The sequence below is a fragment of the Anneissia japonica genome, unplaced genomic scaffold, assembly GCF_011630105.1.
Source record: "Anneissia japonica isolate Jap-2015-1 unplaced genomic scaffold, ASM1163010v1 scaffold685_len2926416_cov193, whole genome shotgun sequence".
In the NCBI taxonomy this organism is placed as follows: domain Eukaryota; kingdom Metazoa; phylum Echinodermata; class Crinoidea; order Comatulida; family Comatulidae; genus Anneissia; species Anneissia japonica.
In genome coordinates this window covers 148,392-168,125 of record NW_022692922.1, presented here as the reverse complement: position 1 = coordinate 168,125, position 19,734 = coordinate 148,392, and the positions used below count along the sequence as shown (strand labels likewise).

Here is a 19,734-nt window from a genome sequence, read left to right as displayed (position 1 = left end):
TAATACTCTTAGCTAATTTGAATAACTATGGTGTCAGAGGCCTTCCGCTTCCCCAACTTAAAAATTACCTCACAAACCGACAACAATTTACTTCCTTTTCCTCTCACGATTCAGCAAGGGTGTCATAGAGCGAAGACCCTATTGGACAATATGGGTAGGGGGTGGGGAACCGAAGGGGCCCGCCCCTAAGGGTCTGTGGCCCTTGGAGCAATTTTTAAGAATAGGCCCCTCTGGACACTCGGAAATGGCACTCTCGGATTGTAAAAATGCTTTTTCACACGCAGTTCCTCGACAAAATCATTTACTTCCTCCCGACAGGGCTATGCTCCTCCTCCCTTGGACACCCCTCCCCTCACGGGCGTCGCAAAGGTGTAATCAAGGACCTCTATTCTAACTGGGGAGTCACAAAGCAAATTAAGATTATGGCACCTCTAGAATATTTTATTTCAATTTTCTTTTTATTTTGACAAATAGGGTGGCCCTTGGCCGGCTGGGCACCCCATCCTCACAGGATTATTATGATGTGTGTAATACAGTCGATGTCAGAGACACATTATACTTATGTTGTTATGTATTAACAAAGCCATTTTGGATAAGGGTGTAGAGCGAGGACCCTCATAGTTAGAAATGGCCCTGCGGATTTTCGCACGAAAACGCATATCGCACCGGTAGGCGTTACGCCACTGAGCATGATGCACTGTTCTACAGCTGGGTTACTACATTCCGGTTAAAAAAAACTCTTAGGTCTGTCTTTTTTACATCCTGATTTACGAAAACGTTTCAAAAATCGGCGTCTGGGATATAGCGTCGTGTTCTTTGTCAATCAAAGATCTTATAAACACAAGATAGCGTTCTCCGCGATTAACGCGTGCATATTCTGTAATAAGGCATGAATGGCGCCCTCTTGCTAAATTGGAAACTTTTGACCCTTGACCGCTCTGACAATACTGAACACCTTGGTATCAAGCCTGCTGTGAACAGCAGAACAGGAACCATCTCAGATCCATGGCAACAGATAGGACGCCCTCTTCCAAAACTGATTACTTTTTCAAAAACCGAAAGGTCCACTGATTAATCTCAGATAAGAAAGTATAATACATACTCCAAGTATTGAAATACACGCCATCGTGTTGGGATTCAATATTTCGACATTAATTATGTCATCATCAGGAACATATTAGCAAGCTTATAATGCACTAGTACCAAAAGTGTTTAACCAATCAAAACATTACCTCTAGTAGGTGACATATAGGTTTAAATCACTGCTATGTCACCTACTAGAGGTAATGTTTTGATTGGTTAAACACTTTTGGTACTAGTGCATATAAGCTTGCTAATATGGATAATTTTTTCATTCCTGATGATGACATAATTAATGTCGAAATATTGAATCCCAACACGATGGCGTGTATTTCAATACTTGGAGTATGTATTATACTTTCTGATTACTTTTTCTCTTTGGTATATAATAGCTCATGAATGGCGCCCTCTTGCTAAATTGGAAACTTTTGAACCTTGACCGACGCTTCTATTTGTTACGCATAAATCGCGGAGAACGCTATCTTGTGTTTATAAGATCTTTGTTGTCAATCAATAGAAAATTAAGTTAGTGAGTGGTAAAATAATCGAGCTCTCCTTTCGCCCACTGCTAGATAGGGACATGATGAGATGGTTCTTGTCCAATCTAAAGGCTGCGCTGGGGTTGTACGTGTATAATTCGGTGCTTTCATAATGTATGTCTGTGCGTTTGGTTTGAATTAGTTCTATAGTCTCTCCCAGATTCGGACCCAGTTCCAAATAGAGCAAGTATATAATCATTTTACCACATTATTCTATTTGCAATTGAAAGATTCTTTTCATGCAGTGTGCCATAAAGAATTTTTGTATAAAAGCAAAGTAAACCGGTGTTTATCTGATATTTTACTTCAGTCCCGTCGCTGTGAAAACAAGTCATAGGCCTATTTGTCGCAGAAGAGTGACTGCCCTGCCCGTCCCCATGTCAATTTTGATGGCGGTTGGCATCAGAGGTTATTGGCCGAGAAAATACCCAACCTTGGGCTGTGGTGGCGCCAGGATTTGCCCGACATGGGTCCGATATCCCCGGGGATATTTATTTATTTTGTTGATTTCAACTTTATTTATAAAGGGTAGCCCTTCCAGCAGAATCCGAAGGCCAGATGATGTTCTGAGCCCTCTTTAAAATTTAAGTAAAATACATATACCTGTACAGTGGTATACAAAACAAGGCCTATATATCCATACATCAACAAGACAAAATAAGTGTCAAGATAGCATTATTATTAAGTAATAATATTATTGATAATAATAATAAAAATATTAATAATAATAATTGTTATTATATTATAGAGTAATAATAATAATATAATTTCATATATCTAAGAAATTATTAATCTAAGAAAATATTTATCAGCGATGAATAAGGCCACGTGAGTGGCAGAAATATCCGAGTTAGGCCTACTAATAAATCAGTGTTTTTAAAGTCTACTATTGAACAAGTGGTTTCATATTTTTTTCTCTATTCTCTCAGAACACACGTGGAACATGAATGATATATAGGCCTATACACACATATATAGGCCTATACCGTATATATAGGCCTATATATAGGCCTATATACACATTATTATATGCAAACATAAATACACACATACACATGCACATAATATCTACACACATATACGCACATACAATCAATCTATACCTTAATACAGAATAAAAAATGTATGATTTTAATTGAGATTAAAAAGTGTAAAATTAGAGCATTCCCTTAGCAAAATTGGTAAAATATTGTAAAACGTAGGAGCAAAATAACTAAAAGCACTTCTAATCTTTCCAGCTTCAAATTCGGAACAAGATGGACACCCCTGCAGGCACTCATTGTCCGTGAGTTGATAGATACAACAGAAAGCCGCACGGCCAGGTAATCCGGGGTGATGTTATTGAGAGCCGTAAGGCAGCCCACCTGGTATTGCACCCTTTGTGACTCACTCATGATTTTAAGTGATGTCCCGAGAGTCAGTGTAGAAGTGCGTTGTGGTGAACTTATGATGCGCATAGCACGATTTTTGATTTTCTGAATTTTGTCAATATGTGCAGTGTAGCCGGGGTGCCCCATAGAAGAGCACCGTTGCTATATTCAATTTGTAGTAGTATAAGGGATTTTAAAAGTAAAAGTGCAGTCGTATCTTTTGGAAGTCATCCAACCGGGCCGTATTTCTCAGAAATTATGATAATTTAGGGGTTTCAAAAATATCTTATTTTGACGATTTAGAGTCTACAAATGTAAAAAAATATACCGGTATAAGGCCTATAATTTATTTTCTCCCCGAAGAACTGTGTTTTCCTCCCTGACGGGGAGAATAAAAATAGATTAGGCCCTAAACTCATGGACTATCATTAAAAAACGAAAGTAACAATTCACAGGGAAAATCTAAATATGAGAGATGTCCCAAGTTGGTAGAGTGAAATTTCTGGGTAGCTTGTCGTTTATTGAAGTGTAATATGGGTACGTTTTTTCAGGGAACAGTGAAATTATTTTTTGGTTTATTAATTGTACATATGGCATGTTAATTCAACGTGTCATGCCAAAAGCCACTGCAAATACCGGTATTTAACAGAAACTATAGCTTTGTAAGTGGCAAGCAATAGTGAAAATAAGTCATTTTCTGGTTTTATTGAACTTAGGTGGTGATTCAAAGGTATGAAGCTGTTTAAATTGTAGGGCCTAAGTAACCTAATGAAAGAGAAAAATGTTTTATTTTTTGAAAATATACACTTAGGAACCATGATTTTAATATTCACAATGAAAATTCTATATTTCCTGGGAAAAACCTGTAAAAAAAATTATGGGAAGAAGGTATTCTCTTAAAAATCTGGGAAACCCGCAAATTTCTGGGAATTTTGGAGGTCTGGTATGATGCGCATAGCACGATACGAACGAATTGAAGGAGGATATACAGAGGGACACACAAGCTTCAAAAGTCTCGTTATCAAGGTAGAGTCAAGGTACGGTATGTAGGTAGAAAATAAAAACGAACCAATAAAACTGCACTGTTCTCCAGCAATAATACATTCATATTTAATTTTTTCGTCTCAACATTACAAAATACATGACAGAATGAAAAAATCGAGACTGCAGACTACAACAAATTATAAAAATAATTAGAAAAGCTATAAGAAAATAATTTTTTCCCAAGTATTGGGAAACATCGCTCCTTACTAAAATCAATAGACAAAAAATTATTATTTCTGGCCCTGCAATTGTATTATGTAAATTGTGTTGGTAGGCCAATAATACTGGCTGGAAGCGGTTATCACTCTTCAAAATGAGTTCGTGAGTACTTATTTTTCGGATTTCTCTTAATTTGAGCAATCCCTCAATTTATTATTTGGCAATTTTTAAATTCTTATGCAATGCAGTGTTTCATAATTTTTAAATTGTTTGTATTTTTATAATTGAATTTTGAATAAAAACCATGAATGAATGAATTTTAAAAAATTAAAAGGTTTAAAGAGTACAGAGATGGTACAACCACAATTTTGACAAGAGAACATCATTCTTCGCGTGTTGTTTGATGGTTCGAAGGTATCGTCTAGTGGTTGGTGGCGCTACACAGACTCAAAGTCAAAGTTTTCGTGTAGATGCGCCTCGAGCTCCTAAAGCACATGTATGATGGACATCATGTTGATGTTTTGTTAAGCATGAAAACGCTACAGAAGAACATTACGGTTGTTTGCTGATTCGTTGTCATTTGGAATGTAAGTGGCCCATCGGAAACGCTGTAATTATACGTATGTTAGGAATGCATACTAAATAAACGGACACATAAGATATTGTTTGTGGCAGAGATTTGTAGCATTTTTTGTATTGTTGCGTTTGTTTGTATCTAGTAGGCCTAGTAGTACTAGTAGTAGGCCTACCTACCTACCTAACCTTCTGTAGGCCTAGGCCCCATATAGCCTTAGGCTAGGCCTAGCTAGGTCCAGCGGCCGGATTTATCAACCTAGAAATCAGCTTAAATTCGTCTTAAGTCAATTTTTTTTGCTTAAGTCAGATTTTTCAATATTGCTTAGCTTAAAAATTGCTTAAAATTAAAAAGTTAATTGTACGCATGCACCATTCTAATAAGATAGTTTTTAAGTTAAGATTTTGTTAAGATGGTTTGAAATCAGCTTAAAATATTTGCTTAGGGACATCTTTGACTTTAGACATTTCCTAAGCCTGAATAGTGTATAATATCTGTCTCTTATACACATCTAGATGTGTATAAGAGACAGCCGACGAGGGGCCAGATTTCCCCCACGAAAGCAAAGTGGGCGTGGTCGAGCTTCAATTAATAGGTTCCAAAAGTGGTCTTGGGGGTGAAGCCCCCGAAAATTTTGACAATTCAGGGGTTTCAAAGGCTTATTAAATCAATATTAGAGTCCGCCCCCCCCTGTCGCCTCCCCTGGTGGGGTTCAGGTGCCTGGGGCCACGGTGGGGTCGGGGGCGAAGCCCCGAAGCCAGAGCAGTTTTTGTGTTTAATGGGTCTATAATAATGTTATAAAAGCAGTTTGGCCTATGTTTTGAAAAAGATCTATGTAATGAAGAGGTGGTAATATAATAAAATTAGAAATTATTTTCTGAGAATTGGCATGTTTAAATCACACCGAAAGATATAAAAAAAAGCTCATCGCATAATCAATATCAATATACTCAACACGTTTATTATTATAAAACAAAAAAAAAAGCTATTCTTCTTTTTCCTCCTCCTCTTCTTTTTCTTCTTCTACTTCTTCTTGACTCTCATAATAATAGGACTATTTTACTACATGGCTAAAAAAAGCACAAATACTGCCATTACTACTGATAGGGCCATCGTTAAATTAAGTCAGAGCCCAAAATATAGCATAATTCGAAATTATTATTTTAAGACTTTATAACCATAATACATAGCCTACTGATTAATAATAGCTGAGATGCACATTTCAGAATTAATAATCGTTTTTAGTATATCTTACTGAATATTTATTGTCTACAAAATAAAATATGAATTACATGCATCTTTAGAAACACAATTTCTACAATATTATTCTTGTTTTTATGTAGATAAATGTTCGATAAATTCTTTCTTTCATAAAAAGAAACAAAAAAAAAAATGAAATTTAGCGCTTCTATTTACATTCTAATCAATGGTGTTTGTAAACGTGCACGGACGTCATCGTCGAATCCCAGGACTTCCGACGGTAAAGCTGGCCTGCCTGCCTAGGTCCGTCCCAGGCCAACCAATAATAATTAACAAAATGTATTTTTTTAAATATAGGCCTATGGCGCATCTTGTACATGCACTTCAGCTTTTACAACAAAAGTAGGCCTACCTGTAGTACGTTCTACTGTACTTAGGCCTAGGCCTACACTTTGTTGTCGCCGGGGTATAATTCTGTATCTAAATGAACAAGGAGCGAACCTAGCTTTAAAATCAATAACCCACCAGGACTATCTGTCATTTTCTTCTTTGCAACAGCGGACGAAAAAAGTCAGTTATTCTACAACGTTTCATGATTCTTTATCACTAAACATTAACAAACACTCGTTTTGACGCACTCCGTTCTGTAGCGTGTCTGCTGTTTAAAACAAACTTCCTAGCCTAATTTTGAGACTGGCTATGATGACTGAGATGGACTATGTTGATTTATTAATAATATTTTTTTTTTGGGATGAAAAAAAGGAGAGTCCATTTCCCCAAAATGCTCCATCAGCACATATTTTAGTGTGCGCGATGGACAGTATGGCTATGGAATTTACTAACCACACAATCCACATTTAGGTGATTAAGTCGCAAAACTTTATTTGCATTTGGTGGATTAAGTCGCAAAACTTTAGCTTCGTTTGGTGGCACCATTTACTCTAGGTAGACGGCGACCGGTTTTCATTACCGGTTGGTACATTTCTTACAAACATTCAGGCAAAGGCCAGTGAAAGTTGAGACAGCAGCCATGTTTTTATCGATGTTTGCCATCCTTATGTGTGCCATCGTAAAGGAATTTAGTTTTAATTTAAATCTCCGAACTTCTGAAGCTGACATATCCTATGAATGTAGGCTTGTAATGCAGGCTACAATTTAAAAACGGGTGGGACTCATTCAAAAATTCGAGGGGGTTCGCTAGAAAACGGGGGTTCACTAGAAAAGGGGGGTTCGCCCGAACCATAAAAACCCCCCCTGGCTACGGGCCTGCACTACAAAATGAGTCTCACCGTTAGAAAATCAAAAAATGAGTTAATATTACATTTTGGTAGATCACATTATAAGCTATAATTTGGTCTTTGAATGGCTTTCCTAGGATTAATAGATCCAGAGATGTTAGCATTTAAAGTTTAGGTGTATGAGAACCAGGTTTTGAGAAAATCGGCCTCAAAGATAAACCATGGAGGAAAAAAAAGAAACTAACCTGTACAAATAATATGACTAGAATTACAGAATATGCGAAGAGAACACTGTTTTAGTAAGAAAATTCACTTAAAAAGTACACAATTATAAAATATAAGTATCAAGTTATTCAAAAACATTAAAATAGTTATTTAAAAACATTAAAATCAAAATTTTGTAAAAATGTTGCCTTTGACCTATTTTGGTGAATATCTCAATATGATTTCACCAACGATGCGTCTCATTTCGTGGTGAGACCTCACATTTATTTGTGAATGAATTATATGCATATAATTATGTTAAATATTCAAATTAGCAGCTGCCATTACAAAAAAAAAAGACTTTCAGCAGTTTTTTTTTTTTTTGTGTCTTAAGCATTCATTCATGACAAATAAAGTATCCAAAGCCATGTTTTCAGGATTAGGGACTATGGTTAGAATATACATGAGTTAATTATGTGCACAGGCCATATTGTATAGAAAGGCCTGTGCGAGGAAAATATATTTTGCACAACATTTGGCTTGAAATCTGTCTGCGCACTTTGTAAAATAAGGGTAAATTTCTACACAGATTTTGCCGAAAATTAGGCTTAAATGACCAAATCTTCTAATATATAACCAATGTAATTATGCAGCAATTATGATTCCGCGCACATAATTTCTTCATAATTTGATCTCATTTTTTAGATATCCTACATGCAATTGAAAAACTTTACAGTATGTTACACAGAAGGTCTATATAGCTGTTAAATATGCAAATTAGCTTCCACTATTAAAGGAAAATCAAATTTGGAATAACTCTGCATCCTGGGCACGTAAGAACAGTTGGTTTTTAACTGAGTAACCTAGGTTAAACAAGAAATAAATAAAAATAAGATACACATTTAATTATGAAAAGTTAAGTGTTCATACATGTTTTCAGGGTTAGAGAATATTATTAGCATATTTATGAATTAATTATATGAATATAATTATTTTAAATATGCAAATTAGCAGCTGCCATTACAAGAAAATTGATTTCCCGCAGTTATTTTGTGTCTTCATGAAGCGTTCATTCATGACAAATAAAGTATCCAAAGCCATGATTTCAGAGGGTTAGGGAGTATGATTTAGCATATCTGTGAATTGAATAAATCCACATGAGGCCTAATGTTAATTATGCCCATTCAGTTTGTAGTGGTGCCCGGCTGTGAAATATTGTGGGTTGTGAATTGTATATAAGAAGTGTTGTGGTGCACTAAGGACATTCGAACGTGGTATTACATTGTTTTAATTTCTAGTTTTGGGTATCTTCTACTGGACCATCAAGGCTCTGTTAGAGTAAAGACAAGATTCAGTTAACATAGAATAAATTTGGGTACTGGTTACAGGTTTAAGAGTATGTTTTTTCACAGTTAAGAGCAAAAAATTTAATCCACATTTAAAAGGCCAACTGGATGTATGGAGAATGAACTTTTCCGCTAAGCTCCGCCCAGTGGATATTGTTGCCAAGTTTCCACAAAATGATGCAGTGTTAAAACATATGCAAACATGTGTGTTTGTGGGACAACACATGTTTTGAGATGTTTGAATATTTCCGGCACTATTTTGATTGGTCAGTTGTTATTTTTGATTGACACTCTGGAAAGCTCTATTGGACGATACTGAAGCAAAAACCTCCAGGAAACACATCTTTCACAAATTTTTCTCCAAATTTTGACCTGTGATGTGTCAAAAATTTAAAATTTATTAATTGTGTAGTACATGATATTCAATTTTGGGAAATTGGGAGAGAAGAGAATGCCTCCTGTATGGTGACATAAAATAATATACACTTCCTCAATGTTAAATTGTCGAGTTGATTGGCCGAGCGATTAAGTCAGGGGCACCGTGACCTTCAGCTCTAATATCGGCATTGTTTCGAACGGCTCACTCGCCAATGGTTCCGGTTGTGGAACAAGTCTTCTCGGATAAGGACTTTAAACCGTAGGCCCAGTGTACGCATTTGGCTCGTGTTCACTTTAAAGAACCCTGTACATCATTCGAGAAGAGTAGGGGGTTACCCTGGTGTACTGGTCCATTAAGTCCCCTGTTGTTAAATGGATATGCCACGTAGGACAGTGATTAAGTTTACTTATTGGCATATCCTTGGCCCTCTTGCCTAAAGAAATGAAATGAAATTAAATAAATGGTTTTCTTGTTCATTTTATTAGAATAAATAACGAGCAAAAATATTGGGTATGCCAAAAACAAATAAAAAGGAAAAATATGGAGATGAAAAGAGTGAATCAAAACCATACAAGAAAAAACACTGGAGTCTTGGATTACTTGATTCAATGAGTGACCCAGACCTGATTGTTGAAGAAGATGCATTGGTGACAGTCATCAAAGACAAATACCCAAAGGTATGTATGACAGTAGCACTGGTTGATGAAGGTTTAGGTAGTTATAGCAGTAAAACAATGCAAGGTGTAGTTGATCCAGGATAAGGTATGTATGAATGTAGCAGGTTGATGAAAGGTTAAGTACCTAGTAGTACATCAAAGATGTAGCAGTAAAACAATGTAAGGTGTAGTTGATCCAGGATAAGGTATGTATGAAAGTAGCAGTTTAATGAAGGGTTAAGTACCTAGTAGTACATCAAAGATGTAGCAGTAAAACAATGTAAGGTGTAGTTGATCCAGGATAAGGTATGTATGAAAGTAGCAGGTTGATGAAAGGTTAGGTACCTTGTAGTACATCAAGGATGTAGCAGTGAAACAATGCAAGGTGTAGTTGATCCAGGATAAGGTATGTATGAAAGTAGCAGGTTAATGAAGGGTTAAGTACCTAGTAGTACATCAAAGATGTAGCAGTAAAACAATGTAAGGTGTAGTTGATCCAGGATAAGGTATGTATGAATGTAGCAGGTTGATGAAAGGTTACCTAGGTAACTAGTACATCAAGGATGTAGCAGTAAAAAAATGCAAGGTCTAGTTGATCCAGGATAAGGTATGTATGAATGTAGCAGGTTGATGAAAGGTTACCTAGGTAACTAGTACATCAAGGATGTAGCAGTAAAAAAATGCAAGGTGTAGTTGATCCAGGATAAGGTATGTATGAAAGTAGCAGGTTGATGAAGGGTTACCTAGGTAGCTAGTAGTACATCAAGGATGTAGCAGTAAAAGAATGCAAGGTGTAGTTGATCCAGGATAAGGTATGTATGAAAGTAGCAGGTTGATGAAAGGTTAGGTAGCTAGTAGTACATCAAGGATGTAGCAGTAAAACAATGCAAGGTGTAGTTGATCCAGGATAAGGTATGTATGAAAGTAGCAGGTTGATGAAAGGTTAGGTAGCTTGTAGTACATCAAGGATGTAGCAGTGAAACAATGCAAGGTGTAGTTGATCCAGGATAAGGTATGTATGAAAGTAGCAGGTTGATGAAAGGTTACCTAGGTAGCTAGTAGTACATCAAGGATGTAGCAGTAAAACAATGCAAGGTGTAGTTGATCCAGGATAAGGTATGTATGAATGTAGCAGGTTAATGAATGGTTAGGTAGCTAGGTAGTAGTACATCAAGGATGTAGCAGTAAAACAGTGTAAGGTGTACAGTAGTTGATCCAAGATAAGGGATGTATGACCATCCATGGTATGACAGTAGCAGGTTGATAAAAGGCTAGGTGTTTGTAGCATAGATCCTGAGCGTAATATGTACCAGGATAAAAACAAATTTTGAGGGTGTATTAAATTCAAACTACACTCAAATACAGTACTACCACTTGAGGGCTTAAATTCAAGCTACACTCAAATACAGTACTACCACTAGAGAGCTTAAATTCAAGCTACACTCAAATACAGTACTACCACTTGAGGACAGAATGTTTCGTTGGACATTGAAACAAAATATGCAATAGTAATTGTAAAGAAAATGTCAGCCATTTCGTATTTGAATTTATTTATTTATTTATTTATTAAGGTGTAAAACAAAACAACAGCCAAAGGCTGAAAACGTTTGTGTACAATTAACAAATAAAGACAACATAAGAAAACAGGTCAGGTGGAAAAATGCTCTGCACTTAATGAAATTTGATGCCAAGAGAATACTAACTGAAATGTGTCCTTAATGCTTTGGCTATACCTGTAGTGATATTGGGGTTCTATTTCTAAATGCAGACAGTAATACTAAACTGCATTTTACTTTTGGGAGTATAAAACTACACTTACAATGATGAAATACATTTTATTTTATATAAGTTCGGGCAAAGCTTATGCTAATACAAAAGACTAAAAAAATTTTGGTTTTCTATATTGCAGTCTGTAGGATTTTTATTGATTTGTATTGTGGGGTTGTGCAGTTTTGTTTGTTTTTTTCAATCTTTAAGTTAAAGAATAATGGAAGGAGAGATTGTTGTTATTTTAGTAGTTTACATCTGTTTGAGGGGAAGTATGTTAGCTACTGTACTGTAATTCACAATTAATTTTTTTTTTTAATAGAACCATAAAACAATCCGCAGAACCTCTCACAATCCGCAGATTTTACAAGCAATTATACAAGGCTCTGGCATCATTATTTCCCTGGTCACTGGATACTGAGTTGGCAGATCCGCACATTGTGCAACTTTTTCTGCTCTCTGGGGAGTATCCCTGGTCATTGCTGCTTGAACGTGCACGACCCATACATTCCACGTCATACCATCTCACCAGGTACCCATTTATACTCCTGGGTGGAGAAAGGTAAACGTAAGTAAAGTGCCTTGCCCAAGGACACAAGCAATGCGATGAGCGTTGGTCTTGAACTCCCGATCTAACAATCAGAAGTCCAGCGCCTTACACGCCGCGCCACATGGTCCTGATAAGACATACAGTAAAGGAGAAATGTAGTGTTTGATGTACAAAAATGAATTCTCTTTTTTTGTTTTAACAAATGATTTGTTTTTGATTTTTATATATTATCTTGAATATGTTTTAAGGGAACAATTGGAATGACTATGCATTTATGTAAGGATCAGTTATTGTAACATGGGATCAGTTTTATTCTTTTGAAAAGTAGTTAAGATTTTGGGTTTTCTTTTTTGACCATCTTTTGTTTTGATTGTTTGGTTATCTTTAAGGTTATTGATTTATGTTGCTGAATGCACCGTCAAATTCACTAAAAGTGTACCTCAATTAAAAAACTAACTAAAACTATGATCTTTCTACGATCTTTATACATATAGTGTCATGTTGCAGTAGTTCAAACACAGATCCTCACAACTGTGTCTGCTGCCCTCTAATTGAGAATGCAAGCCTTTGGGGTATCATAACAAAATGAGTCTTGAGGTATGCCAGGCCATTTTAAGTGTATAAAGCCATATTTTGACAAGTGATAGTTTAATATTGTATACTGTATTTATTTTAATAAATGCCTTTCTTTGAATTAACTTCCTCTTCCAGAGCCTCATTACGTGTAAACGCTTCTAATAAATGTACCCCCTCCAATTGACTGTAAATAAAACTAATGGAAGCAACATCATCATGGGCGGATCCAGGATTTGAAAGAGGAGGGCTTCAAGATGTTTCCAAAAAAACCCAAAAAAGGAAGGCAGCAGGGTCCTCACCCATTGAAAATTTTGATTCCTAGATGGCCGGAAATGAGCTTTTCCGACTTCTGAGTAGTCGTTTAATGACCATTAAGTTTTTAAAAATTCAAGGTTTTTCCCCTCTTGAAAACAATCAGGTAATTTATGTCATTGTTAGGCCTATATATTAAAGACATAGGCAATATTATATTACAACAACCAAAAAAAGTGTGTATAATTTATTTAATTGAATGACATGTTGGGCTAATCCTAGTGTGTCTGATCTGCCAACCTATGCCTGGGAAGGTTAGCATGCCTTTTGTAAGCCACTATCCAGTAGTAACTTCTTACGTTTCTTCACGATGTGGGGGGGGGGGGTTCGCCTGAACCCCCTGGATCTGCCACTCATCTCATTCTATTAATAAGGATAATGACAGTGGTGAATAATTTTGATTGGTAATGATAAATGACAGAATGCCTGTCAGGTCTAGGTCTGTAGTAGTATAATACTGTAATAATATTTTATTATAAATTGGCAACTTATCCTTTTCTTTCTTTCTTTCACTTTATTGATAAAAAACAACACTCAGAGGTATTACAAATGGTGGCCCAATGGGCCAAATTGCTTGTAATATTACAAAAGTTATGGGCAAGAAAGCGGCAAAAACATTAAAATTTTAAAAATGAAGATACAAGAAATACATATAAAAAAAAAATAAATAAAAAAAAATAATAAATATAAAAAAAAAATTATTATTTTATTATTATAATTATTATTATTATTATTATTATTATTATTATTATTATTATTATTTGGACCGAAAATTTGTAGCACCAATCGGGAAGGAGGGTGGCACACTCAAATCATCAAGGGTAACATTGCTGTTTATGAATTATTGAGTAATCGGATATAGTACGGGATTGGACTATTGAAAAATCTATTTGTTTTAATGGAAAATTGCGTGATTTTGTTACCATTGCAGAGATTTTTTTTGTGGCTGCGGTAACGAGTGTGTGGTACCAGATCAGAAGAATGTGAGGTTAAAGTACAGTAAGACCCTTGGCGAATTTGAGACAGTGTGCCACCCTCCTTTCCGAGAGCAGTTCAAGTTCACATATGCCCAAGGCATGTTCATAAGAATTGAAATGTTTGCCTAAGATTATATGGCATGCCCTTTTCTGTATGCTTCAATAGTGTTACTTAAATCTTGAGTGAGGCCAGGGTGCCACACAACATCAGCATATTCTAATATTGGTCTGATATACCCTGTATAAACTGCTCTAAGTTCTTGTTTATCAAGTCCAAATTTCTTAAGATTACGGAGCATAAACAGTTTCCTGTTGGCCTTAGTAACAATATTGTTAACTTGGGCATCCCATTTCAAATTATTTTGAAGTGTGATGCCCAATATTGTAGTTTTATCAACCACAGTAATAGGTCTGCCATCAAAACAAGGTTGTATAATTGGAGGATTTCTTGCAAAGCAGACCTGCAGTGCCTGGCACTTTTTAGGATTGAGCTGTAGGGAGTTTGTAGCACACCAGTCATAAAAAACATTAAGATCATTTTGTAAAATGCCTTGTTGGCCAATGAATCTGTTTTCATAAAAAGTTAAATCATCAACGTATTTCAAATATTTGGTAGTCATGCTCTGTCCTGCATCATTAACTAAAATTTGGAAACCAACAGGTCCAAGTTTTGTGCCTTGGGGTATTCCTCCTTTGAGCGATATAAATTATCCTCATGTTTTAGTAGGTCAAGGAGGTACTTCCTTGATTAGGTTGATGGGTAGTCCATCTGGAGCAGCTCTCACAACCTCTTGAAATACTTTAATATATTTTCCTTTATAGTTCAAACTATAAAAAAACTTTTCTTTTTTTTTCTATATTATATACAGTAGTAATATTATTTAATGAAATTTGTTTATCTAGCAAATCCGGTCATTGTACTCTTTTAACCATGTTTTATCTGTTGGTTATTAAGGAATGCAAATGTTCTTAGTCATTTAGTATTTTGATCTTAAGATCAGAGAAATAGTAGGCCAACACTCTACCCCCAAACCATTCTACAGGTTCACACCAAAGATGTTTGAGAAGAGGTGCAGACTTTGAAATTCGGATATATTGTTTTTTGGGGTTTTTTGGAGTATAAATACTCTTAGTTAAGAATGACAAGATTTTTCTTTCCGTTTATTTCGCCTTTCAGTTTGTACTGATGATGGGTGAGAGAGAACACCTGAAACATGTTTACTACAATTAAATCCTTAGTTCTTTTCTTAAAATGTGTTGTATTTTTCATCAATTTGCGTCCGTTTGGTTCCATCATTAAGGATTTTAGTTCAGAAGACCTGCCAATTTGTTTGCTTAGGAAGTATGAGAAGATATCCCTACGCTTCATTAAAGCTGAATCATTTTTTACACAATTGTAAAACGTTCGGCGTTTTCCCAAAATTAATTTAATATATGTTTTATTCGCAACTAATTAAAAATTCAGTTGCAGTACAAAACTTTAAATCTTAACATTTGACAAAAGCCAGAACAATTTGTTACAGAACAGGAGCAGCTCACCCAACTATGCAAGGAAATTCCTACTATCATCTAAAAAATCTGCTTTTATTAATATTATACAATGTTTATACCGTTTGTCCGAACTTTGGGAATATGAAATTGTTCGGTGGATTTGAAATTATAATTGTGGGCTGATGCCTTTAGTAAGAGGGAAATGTAATTTATGGGACTGTTTTTTTTTTTTTCTTTTCGCATTATTTAAATCGTTCAAAAGATTCTTGATGTCTGCAAGATGTGTATAAGAGACAGACTAATAATAATCCATTCGCGCGTGAGTTGCTGTAGTATGACAACGTAACAGTTTGTTTTTAAAATGGTCCTGTTTAAATTAATACAATTAAGAAGATACTTAATTTCAAAAATGATAAAGCTTAATCTACAACATGGAGTACATTGAATTTTTTTCAAGTACATCGACAAAGATCACAAGTATTATGATGGAGTGGAGAGGAGGTTTTGGGAGGAGGAACGAAGGTGACGAGACAGTTGGTAACGAGGAAGAAGTTCAGCAAGGTATGAGGGAAGCTAAAATGGATTGCTTTAAAAGTTAATAAAAGTATTTTAAACATAATGCGTTTGTCGACAGGAAGCCAATGGAGAGTACGAATTACAGAATAGTACAGTCTAAATGTGACAAAAATCCTATTTAACCTTAAACTCTAATAAAAGGACTGTTTGCATATTCTTGTAGGCCTATATTTGAAAAGTCATGAACAAATTTTTGCCACCCTTTTATAGTTGCATTTACAAAATATTCAGGGTCAAAGGTCAATTACCTGTATGCAGCATGTTCCAGGTCAGAACTCTTTCAACTACTTGCTCTAAAAGCACAAAAATGGTGTCTACACTGAGATTTTTCGGGACAACAATTATGGGAATTTTTTGACGCCTTATACTAGCTGCGTTGACCAAATATTCAGGGTCAAAGATCAGAATAGCTTTTATATAGCATGTTTCGGGTCATAAAATCCTTAATTACTTCGTCTCAAAGCACGAAAATCGTGTCTACACTTAGATTGTTGGGGTCAACATTTATGGAAACATTTTTACCGCCTTCTAGTAGCGGTGTTGACTAAAAATTTAGGGTCAAATGTCAGTGACCTTTATACAACTATGATCGTCATAACTCCTCAACCAGTTTACCTAGATGCACAACAATAGTGGCTACCCCTAGGTTTTTGGGATCAACATTTATTCAAATTTTTTTGCCACCTTCTAGTATCTGCGTTGACCAAATAATATTCAGGGTCAAAGGTCAATGACCTTTATACAACATATGATGGTCATAACTCCTCAATTATGGGAAATTTTTGACGCCTTAGAGTGGCTGCGTTGACCAAATATTCAGTGTCAAAGGTCAGTATAGCCTTTATATAGCAAGTTCCAGGTCATAAATCCTCAACTACTTGGTCTCAAAGCACGAAAAATTGTGTCTACACTTAGATGCGTTGACTATATATTTATGGTCAAAGGTCAGTGACCTTTACACAACTATGATCGTCATAACTCGACCAGTTTGTCTAGATGCACAAAAATAGTAGCTACACCTAGGTTTTTTGGGATCAATTTATTAAAGTATTTTTGCCACCTTCTATTAGCTGCGCTGGCTAAATATTCCAGGTCAAAGGTTACTGACCTTTATCCAATATAATATGATGGTCATAATTCCTCAACCACTTGGTCCAGAAGCACAAAAATATTGCCTACACCTATAGTAGGCCTGTTAAGTGAACCAATCCTTCAAATTGTGATAACATTCTGAAACTTGGCACAGTTATTCATTGGGGTATCAACAACATGGAATTGAAGGGTAGCCCAAAATTTGGTCAGGGGAAAGTGGCTATTTTGGATTTCAAAATGGTGGACCCCAAATTTTCACTTTTTAGGTATATCTCAGCTGAAAGGCACCTAAAGTGTTCTGATTTTGGGGGCAAAGTATATGGTATTGGGGTCAACAAACATTGGTATAACTTACATTTCGATTGCATGGTGGCCATTTTGAATTCCAAGATGGCTGCCATTAGATTGCATTACAACGCATTTCTGAACTTGTAGAGCCTCAATTACGGTGAATGTTATTGGGTTTATTAAACAAATATATGCAATTACAAATACTGACTGAATAAATGTTGGCTCTTTTGAATTCAAAGATGGCCACCAAATACATGGTTTCAAGGCTTATTCTTTTATAACACCTTTATTACATGCAGTAAATATGGTGTCACAAGAAAATTTTGGATACAACCTCACTTATGATTTTTGATTTGGGAGACAAAGTCATTGTAATTGGCGTTAAGAAAACCTATTATATAGATATAACTTCTATTATGATTGCATGATGGCCAGTTTGAATTCCAAGAGAGCCGCATTCAAATGAGTATGTCAATGCATATATCTTTAATAATTTTAGGGCTCGATTACAGTAAAATGGTGTATATTTTTGGAGTTTACAAGCATATTGATACAATATCCATTATGATTACATGGGGATCTTTTTAATTCCAAGATGGCTGTAATCTATTACCCGCTTTACACTTTGGAATGTCTATTTTGCTCAATATGGTGTATGTTAGTACATTTAATTTAATAAAGTGTGCACCAATTGATCAACCATCTGTGAACTCTATTAATGACTACGACAATAACATAAATATACTGTATATCTATTACATATACACATTCTCATAGTTTCACATGTTATTTCTAAGCAAATAAACATAAATTATAGTTTGTAATTATTAACATATGTTTAATGTTTACATAGATGAGCACAGACTTTACATTACAACGCATATCTGAACTTGTAGAGCCTCAATTACGGTGAATGTTATCGGGTTTATTAAACAAATATATGCAATTACAAATACTGACTGAATAAATGTTGGCTCTTTTGAATTCAAAGATGGCCACCAAATACATGGTTTCAAGGCTTATTCTTTTATAACACTTTTATTACATGCAGTAAATATGGTGTAATAATTGGTCACAAGAAACATTTTGGATACAACCTCACTTATGATTTTTGATTTGGGAGACAAAGTCATTGTAATTGGCGTTAAGAAAACCTATTATATAGATATAACTTCTATTATGATTGCATGATGGTCACTTTGAATTCCAAGAGAGCCGCATTCAAATGAGTATATCAATGCATATATCGTTAATAATTTTAGGGCTCGATTACAGTAAAATGGTGTATATTTTTGGAGTTTACAAGCATATTGATACAATATCCATTATGATTACATGGGGATCTTTTTAATTCCATGATGGCTGTAATCTATTACCCGCTTTACACTTTGGAATGTCTATTTTGCTCAATATGGTGTATGTTAGTACATTTAATTTAATAAAGTGTGCACCAATTGATCAACCATCTGTGAACTCTATTAATGACTACGACAATAACATAAATATGCTGTATCTCTATTACATACACATTCTCATAGTTTCACATGTTATTTCTAAGCAAATAAAGATAAATTATGGTTCGTAATTATTAACATATGTTCAATGTTTACATAGATGAGCACAGACTTCTTGTAAGTTCTTGTCTAACATTTTCCCTGGCAACCACACAACTCGGTACATCTTAATCCATTCTTTCTGCATTTGCAGCTTCCAAGTTCACAGTTTGGGCGGATCCAGGATTTGAAAGAGGGGGTTCAAAACGTTTCCAAAAACACCTAAAATGAAAGGGGGTGGGGTCCTCCATGGAAAATTTCCCCCTTGAATCCGTCACTGACTAACACTCAGGTGACCTAGGGTTTTAAAACAAATCGTATATACTCGCGTATAATAGGACGTGGCTTAAAATAGCAAATTACGATCGAAAAAAGGGGGTCGTCTTATACGCACGACATTCATATTTTAGATTTGTATAATCATGTTGGTCTTATGTGCGGATCGTCCGTAACACGCGAACTTACTACTGTAGTGAAGCAACTAAAAGTTGTATGAATGAAAGCAATTTTAAATACGGAAAAATATGATTTTGATGGTAAAGATTTAAAAACTCAAAATGTTATTATTTGGAAGATTACCCTTGCATTTGGCTCCATTTATCCAGTTAGATGCAGTATCAAGACCACACAAAATTAGGAATTCCGACCATGAAACAGGGAGTCGTCTTATACGCCAGACATACAAATATCAACCAAAAATCTCCTAAACACGGGGTCGTCCCACGGGTCACCTTATAGGACATACGCGAGTATATACGGT

The 19,734-nt window shown here is 35.5% G+C and overlaps 1 protein-coding gene across 2 annotated transcripts; it reads left to right on the top strand.

Moving 5' to 3' along the window:
• Positions 1-1,613: 1,613 nt before the first annotated feature.
• Positions 1,614-12,802, top strand: LOC117100486 (aprataxin-like). 2 transcript variants are annotated; one of them, XR_004444129.1, is made up of 4 exons: positions 1,614-1,806; positions 2,858-2,941; positions 9,619-9,810; positions 11,879-12,802. XR_004444129.1 is itself a non-coding variant. In XM_033240191.1 (3 exons), the coding sequence occupies exons 2-3, from the start codon at positions 9,646-9,648 to the stop codon at positions 11,975-11,977; spliced, it is 264 nt and encodes an 87-aa protein (XP_033096082.1). In that variant the 5' UTR covers positions 2,860-2,941; positions 9,619-9,645; the 3' UTR covers positions 11,978-12,801. The 2 variants fall into 2 exon arrangements, 1 of the variants encoding a protein (XP_033096082.1); XM_033240191.1 differs by lacking the exon at positions 1,614-1,806 and having other exon boundaries at positions 2,860-2,941; positions 11,879-12,801.
• Positions 12,803-19,734: the final 6,932 nt, after the last annotated feature.